Source organism: Etheostoma cragini, chromosome 6, assembly GCF_013103735.1.
Source record: "Etheostoma cragini isolate CJK2018 chromosome 6, CSU_Ecrag_1.0, whole genome shotgun sequence".
In the NCBI taxonomy this organism is placed as follows: domain Eukaryota; kingdom Metazoa; phylum Chordata; class Actinopteri; order Perciformes; family Percidae; genus Etheostoma; species Etheostoma cragini.
In genome coordinates this window covers 11140310-11148593 of record NC_048412.1, presented here as the reverse complement: position 1 = coordinate 11148593, position 8284 = coordinate 11140310, and the positions used below count along the sequence as shown (strand labels likewise).

At 38.7% G+C, this 8284-nt stretch overlaps 1 protein-coding gene across 2 annotated transcripts in view; it reads left to right on the top strand.

Annotated features, from left to right (window-relative positions):
* The window catches only part of adcy2a (adenylate cyclase 2a), a 71702-nt gene that overhangs the window by 7222 nt on the left and 56196 nt on the right, over positions 1 to 8284 (top strand). For both annotated transcript variants that reach the window (XM_034874428.1, XM_034874427.1), the window contains exon 2: positions 4731 to 4928. In XM_034874428.1, coding sequence (XP_034730319.1) covers positions 4731 to 4928 — 198 coding nt within the window. The remainder of the gene's footprint in view (positions 1 to 4730; positions 4929 to 8284) is intronic.

Below are 8284 nucleotides of genomic sequence, written 5' to 3'. Positions count from 1 at the left end.
CGTGCAGCTTAGTTTCTAGATGTAGACAGTCACAGAGGACAGAGTAACGGGAGGAAAACTCAACAGATAGCAGTCGGTCATACGTTGGTCTCAAGGTTTAATTGTTTACCAGTGAACGCAACATTTTGTCCCGTCTGTTGTTTTTCAGACAACAGCAGTGACTAGAGCTAGTCGGGGCTAGTTAGTGTCTGTTAGCTCCTCAAGGACGCACCGTTGCTTATGTCATCGCATCCGCTGCAATGTTTATATGGATATGGTTTAATTAGGGCTGTCAAATGATTAAAATTTTTAATCAAATTAATCAGAATTTTCAGTGGATTAATCAGGATTAATCACTATTTGCAATTACACCTGAATCCTAACCATTTTTTTCTGAAATGCATACCAAAAGATAAATAACAGGACACAGATACATAATTTTAATATTATGTGCACTGTCAGTCCCTTGAGCCAAGACCTCTTTCTTTTTTTCTTTTTCGTTTTCATAGAGCTCGTGGATTTTCGTCATAACTGTGGCTTATAGGATGAGTCTTGAGACGCCACTTGCAAAACATCAAGGAAACCTGAGTCTTCTACAATGCTAATGGGTCTACAATCCTTTGCAATCCATTTTGCTATTGTGTTGGTCAAATTATCTGAGGTTGATTTTGTTAATGGCCTGCGAACATTCAGCGTTGTCCGGCGCAAACCTGACGGCCCAGCAAACGCATGTTTGGCGTTGACATGGTACCTCGAGCTTGAACAGCTCCGGTGAAATTGAAACTCCTCGTTACAAATCTTGCAAATAACCTTGTACTTGTTAACTGAACCATCATCATTCTTTTTATATTTGAATCCGTCAATAGGCCCACTTTGCTCACCTTGCTCCATCTCGCCTCTAGCTCCCAACCACTTTCCTGACCTGAATAATTTGTCACACTGCGCATGCGTGAAATGCGTTAAAAAAATTGACGTAATTAACAACAAACAACTAATTAACGTCGTTAACGCGCTATTTTTGACAGCCCTAGGTTTAATTTTGCGTTACATGACCCATTTTGTCTGCAAAGCCGTACCTATGTTGGATCTCTCCTCTGCTCTCTCCTCTTACTCTCCATGCAGCCCCGCCACACAGCGGCCGACGGTCCACACTTCTGACATTTGTCTACAGTTTTAATTGTTATTAACATAGCTGTGTATTGTTAAGTGTGAGGGGCAAACCTGTATTTGTACCAGTGTTTCCGCGGGTAACTCTGCTATCGCGGTGGCCACAGCAAAGAACACAGAAGTTATTGAATGCAACTAACTTTAGTAGGTAGAGTAAAAGCCTGTGAGACTGAGCTACTGGACCTGGACCAGGACTTGGACCTGGGCCAGAGATGTGACCCATGGCCAAAATATCATAGTTCATAAAAATGCAGCGCAGTGACGATACAGACATTTCATACACACTAGGTGTGTATCCGCCGTTCGAAGCCGTGCTGGACCCATTCATAATGATCAGCCGTCTCTTTGTGAGTAGCGTCCATCACACTCCCTCTCGCAGTTATAAATAGCCTATGTGACGATAACATTTGTTTTGGTTTAAAATCAACAAATAATCGTGAGAATAATCGTGATCAAAATTTTGCTCAAAATAATCGTGATCATCATTTTGGCCATAATCGTGCAGCCCTATCTGCAATGAATACAAAACATATTGTTCCATTTTAATATAACAGCATGAATGACACAGTTTAAAGGAGGTTTTAAAAACAATCCATTTGTATTATACAGTGCAATTTACATGATTGATATTTAAAAAATGCAAATCAAGAATGAATGTGAGAATGAACAAAGCTATCAAGTTATGGATAGGAATACAGCGTGGCTTTTTAGTGAACAAGATTCAGCAAATTCCTAACTGAACTTGGAGTCACCATTCAGCCAATATCAGTATGGCACAAAGCTTATGTACACAGCCAAATGTGCTAGTAGGGATGTGACACATATGTCCACATATGCTGACCCTTTTCTATCCCCTGTCACATAACTGGAAAAGCAATGATGAAATAAAACCTGGCAAGGGCAGGCAGCACAAACAAGTCATTTCACTGTGCTATCCTCCCACATCCACTTTAAAGAAACTCCTGAAATTTTTATTAGAACTTTTAGATCTAAGTGGATTTCAGAATGGCAGCAGCAAATAAATTATAGATCTGGCTTTGACTTTGCTACTGGTTAAGACTAGGGGCTTTTTAGTGTTTTTTCCAACTGCACAGAATGTTCTCTCAGTGTAAACATTTTTCCACTTTTATAATTATGTACAGAAAAGAGGATGTTATTCCCTGGCTGTATATTTAGCCGTATTGAAATATTTTAACCTAATGTGTTTGCCCATACTATAGTAAAGTACAGTCTATACTTGATAATTTTTCACAATGTGGTTCTCAATCATTTGTTATGATCCGATTTTATAAGAGTGGGATTCTATATGTATTACATGTATTTGTATCTATTTCAGGCTCTATTAAAAAATATATTGACTATTATATCTGGGTAAAACCATTCTAAAGTAGCATTCTAAACGGTAAAGACGTAAATATTTTTTAAATATTCTACAAAACACAACACACTATATATGGAGTTCCAAAAGTCTGATTAGTCTTAATTATAACCGAATATATAAATAATTTAGTTTATCCTTTCAGTATGTTTTCTTTGACATCATTTTACCCTCATGTGTTTTACCTTTTTCTGTTTTCTCAGTCTTAATCCTATCCCCACCAAAATATTACTCTGTAGAGATAAGCTGGTTTACTGTAATTCAGACATATAGGAGCTGTGCCAAATTGTGCTCTGTAGGAAAGTAAATACTTTGCTCATAGAGATAATGTGCAATAACGGAATGGGTGGTATGTTTTTTTTTTTTAATGAGTTGACAGGCAAAACAGTCTTTAGGGCTATACTACACATACAAAGCTTTATGTTTAAAGACAAGCTTAAGCAAAAAATATCTTTCACAGCCATTCGAAAGACATTTTTATTATTTAGCATTTTCAGGATAATACTTATATTTTGTGTTTGTACTAGAACATGTTTACATGGTTTTAATGTTAAACTTTTTCCTTTTTTAAACTGCCCTTGGCTGCTGCACCTCTATTTGCCCACTGTATGAGACGCTCTGTAGGAGCGCCTGTCTCTTTAAGCCCTCCTTCCGAAAAAGCTCAGTCTGCTCTGATTGGCCAGTGCGCTTCCTGGAATCTCTGGTGTTTCAATAGTAGAAGCTGGGGCTTTTGCAGACGCCATTTTTTGTTTTGTTTTCTGTTATTTTGAAAGTGTAAAGGATGGAAATAAAATCTAACTTTTTGTGACATATTATACAACTGTCTAATCTGTCATTTGATGCCTTTTGGAGATTTTTCCATCTTTTCTTGGCTTCTTTATGCACATTAGCAAAACTTTTTACTTGGGGGGCCAAAACGTTCGAGCCCACTGTAGCAGTTGACACCTGTGTCATATATGAATATATGCCATTTCATGAGATCAGTCTGCTGTGATTCTGATCCCCTCCAAAATGTAATGATATCAAACGTGGCCCATGGTACACTCAGACTACCGAAGCTGGCCATAGTGTACTGTCATTGGCATGTAGTTACATGAGAAACTGTTAACACCGCAGTGGCTTAAAAAAAACACTTTAGTCGGATTTAGTGCACACTGATTTCTCCTTTGCATATTTAGTGCAGTAGCTTGTAAGGTAGATGGCTTACACTAGTATCAATTTTGTCTATTTAAAGATGAGGGGAGAACATTTGTCTTTGTGAGATTTCATTAAAAGTAAAGTTAGGCTTTCCTGGCGGCTTTGCAACACATTTAAAAATAAAAAAAGGAATAGAGATTCACGCTACTGCAGCAGCCTCACTGAACTGGAGTCTGCAAAGGGGTGTCTCATGCCAGAGAGAGGGGTAGGAGTGGCGGTGCAGAGAAAATGAAACAAAACTTAATTCTAAGGCAGGGGTTCAAAACACCACTATCGCAATGCAAAAGGCAGACTAGTGTACATTTGGGCACCAACTGCAAGCGGACTGTTAGGAAATGAATTGAACCTCTCTGCTCTGCTGTTGCTAATGCTGCCTTTGAAAATCCTCGTTTTATACAGTCTATGGTGAAAACCCAGCGTAAAGCACAGTGAGACCAAATTTATGTTTTTCCCAAAGTGTGCTGCAACTTGTTACAACGGCCCAACTGTAATTTCCAACCACTCAAGTAATTTGTCTCGCCCCGGCTGTAGGTTGTTTGCAATTCTCATTGAAATCGACCCTCGCTACATGGGTCACAAAGCCAAGTAGATTGTGGGGGGTTACCCCATTGTAACACACAGTCAACCTGGGTATAACCCTGATTGAGCCATATAGGTGTGAAAGGGGTATTAGTAGTGACACCTTGTTGTGATAAAACAAAAGTGAATAATTGGGAGAGAAGCTTTTATAATCTGCTTTTCTGGGTGAGTCATGTTTGCCTTAGTTGTTTGTATTTTTAGGACACTAAAGAGGAAAGACAGGGCTAGAGCAGTGGCTTTTTATAACACAGGCAGTTTCCCCTCTTGAGAAGTAATTTTGCTCAGCTAACCTAGTTTTCTCTTCTAAATAATCATTCCTCCTTTGTCTAATGAATTAGCAACATATAGTTCCTTTCTCTTTTTAAATTGTCTAACGTGCTTTACTGTCCCTCACATGTGGTCTTAATTGTATTATTTTGTGTTTTTTCAGAACATTGAGGATCACGTGGCCTTTGTAATTACGGTGCCCACGGCGCTGGCTATCTTCCTGGCTGTTTTTGTACTTGTCTGCATTGAGTCCATCTTCAAGAAGCTTCTACGCGTATTCTCCCTGGTTATCTGGGCCTGCTTGGTTACCATGGGTTACCTTTTTATGTTTTCTGGCGGGATCATCTGTCCGTGGGATCAGGTAAGATGCATTAGTAAATACAGTGAATGCATCTGTTGTGGAGTACCAGGTGGCACATTCTGTGATTTGTTTTTTTCTACTGTTTTTATTTGGCAGTTTTAGGAGAGGTTTAGCTACTTCAAGGAACACGCCAACTTATTGGGACTTTAGCTTATTCACTGTATCCCCCAGAGGTAGACAAGTCCATACACATCCTTCTCATCTCTGTGCGTGTTGTAACTCTGTCTGACGCACCCACCGCTACCCTATCTTACCACAGATCCTGGAGGTAACTGGCTCCAACTAGCCTACTGCTCCCAATAAGTGACAAAATAACGCCAACATTTTCCTATTTACGTGTTGTATAATAGTTCCCAGTATGTATACGGTATGACTTCACAAAAAAACTTAGTTATTGGCCAAAACAAAAGTATTCTAGTAGTCACTAATTCTGACAACATTTTACACAAATTTATAATAGAATCAACTGATGGAAGTAATGACATTTTATATCCAAAAGGTCAAAAGTCAACTTCACTGTAACATTCTGTTCTGCAAAAACAGTTTAAAATTGTTCAACGCCATAGCTCAGCAACAGAGGGGCAGATTGTCTCCATATTTCCCAATTTATCTGATACTGAATTGGTCACATTAGTCTTGGGTGGCCACCTTGAAACTGTGACAATTTGTAAAGATTTTCTGTGCTGCTGTTGGGTTGAAGATGTGTGTGAGGCATCCACATTTTGCCCCAAAATGCAGTTAATACTTTAGAATCAATTCCTTTTAAGGTCTTAATTACATACAATATGAGCCTGGACAGACATGAATTTAAACTGCAGCTTGACTGGTTGGCAGAGGCATAAAGCTGCAAAGGCTGTAATTCTTATGTTTTTTCATGCTTTCTGATAGAAGAGCTAAATTTAAAGTACACCATTTGACTTGATGGCTACTACAGCATGTGACTGAAAGCTGATTACATACCGGTATTTCAACACTAGAAGGGCACTTGGAGAGCGCAGACCTCTGACAAGGCATGCCTTAACTCACAATGTTAATGCAGTGTGAATTTTTCCAGGCTGGAACTCATTTTCCCATTATTCCGAAACTACAGAAAACCCACCCAATGCCCTGTCTCACAGTAACGAAAGTGAAAACTAATTTGTGTGTCTGCCCTGTCAACATGACATCATGACTTTGCGTAAACATACATGCCAACTTTCTTTTAACAAGTGGCGTGTTATCTGTACGTATTTTGAGCTATCTGTGTGTATGTCTACGTTATATACAGCAGACATAAACATACACACCCCATGCTGTGTTATTGCCACTTTCTGTGTTATCACCACTTTCCATCTTATTGCGAGAAGAAAGCGATGGTTGAGTTTAGGAAACGTGAAGGTCCTGTGTTTTTACGCTACAGAGTCAATTTTCATCCTATTGCAAGGTGACTTAAGTCAAGGGAGGCCAAACGGCGTTGATAAACATGCTAAAAACACGAGTATGCTTCTTGACAACATGCCAATAATGGCATACGAATTGGCGTGTCCTACATGCACCATTTCATGAGATCAGTCTGCTGTTATTCTGATCCTCTCCAAAAATGTAATGGTTTCATACGTGGCCCATAGTACACCCTTCCACCATGTTTAGTAAAAAAAGGGCCAGTACTTGTAATTCCCTGGCATGAACGCCGCAACATGGAATATTATCACTGTTTGGTTAGAAACTAGCCAAAAACTGATCATATATTAGTCACACTGGTGCAGTCAGCACAACTTTTAACACATAAATATACAGAGTATTCCTTGCTCACCCCTAGGACTATATACTTGTTTGCCAAGTATATTACATTCTGTGGCCGCAGACAGCAAACAGTAGCAACCTAATTGCTACAGCTATGTGTTCTGCAACAAGGCTCATTGAAAGCAGCACAGTACATTAGGTCTTCATCACTTGAAAGCAGTACTCATTCAACAGAACTTGGCAAGACAGATGACTAGTGTGGCTGCATCTATCACAAAGCGGTAGCTAAAGATGCACTGATTCCCATGCCAGTCCATTCATTCCTTTCTTATGCTGACTAGAAATGTAAGGCCATTATGTCATTATGTTGTCTGAGGGCTGCATCTTAGCCATGCTAATTAACACTTATCTGAAGAGGCATTAGTGTTGACTGGCATTGTGGTTTGTGTTTTTAGGGGCTTTCTGTCATATTACAGATTAAAGAAATTACTCATTCATATTCTAACATTGCTCCACCTTAGTATATAGCATATACAGTATACTTTAATCTCATTTACCACTAGTGAGACCAGAGAACCTACTTAAGGTCTTAATAAAATGAATGTGACTGACATCTCTTCATGCAGTCACTATTGAGAAGCTTTGAATAATGTCTATGTGCTGCCAATAAATGAAAAAATTAGTATTATCATTCAATTATTATAAAATGAAAATTAGTATTATCATTCAATTAACATGCATAGAGATTAAAGTTTTTATATTTTTCAGACTGACAGGATACAGCCTACAAGTATCTTGTAAATACTAGAGTTGGATGAGAATATTCAAATATTCAGATATTTGTTTGTAGGGTAGGTATTCGATTTTAAATTTTGGGTTTTGAATATTTGTTTTTTCTTTAGTTTTTTTACTTTAATCATGTAATAAATTTGAGACAGATTTAACTTTGGGAGAAATGCAAGAAGGGTGAACAACAAAACAAAAGCACTGAACTGCCCCGGAGTTTGTGTAACACCCGACAGTTCCCTGCAAGAACAAAGCACAGTCCCTCTGTCTCTTTTCTTTCTCCATGAAGCTGCCTTTAAGGAAGGTCGGAAATATTGAAATCTATAAACCATCTGACGGAAAAAACCCAAATTGTGAAAAATAAAGTCTACTTGTGCTTTATTGGAGTTAAATAACAAAATTGAACGTCACACAAAGGAGCCATTTGAGTTACTGCTGCACAACCCTACAGCGATGGCTTAGTGTCCTGACCTCCTGATCAATACCATAAGTTGGCTGTGCCCTTATTTAAACTAAGTTACCAAATTATTTTTAAATTGACAAGATGCAGTCTAAATATGACTAATCTATGTATTAGTCTGCTTTTTCTGTATAACAGACCGTTGCTAGGTATGACAGGCCGTTGCCAGGGGCGAAGTTCTGATCATAGACACTGGCGGGCCATTTTGAAATAAATAAAATAATTTTTTTATCAATATTTGTGCACATCCGGGGGCCTGTTGCACGAAAGTAGAATAAAGATATCCGTGCCCGGGTTTCGGCACCAGAAAATGTCAGGTTCAGGACACTTTACCTCATTAAATAAACACGGTCAAGCAAGAAAAGAGACGCAGACGGCAATGAGCAGT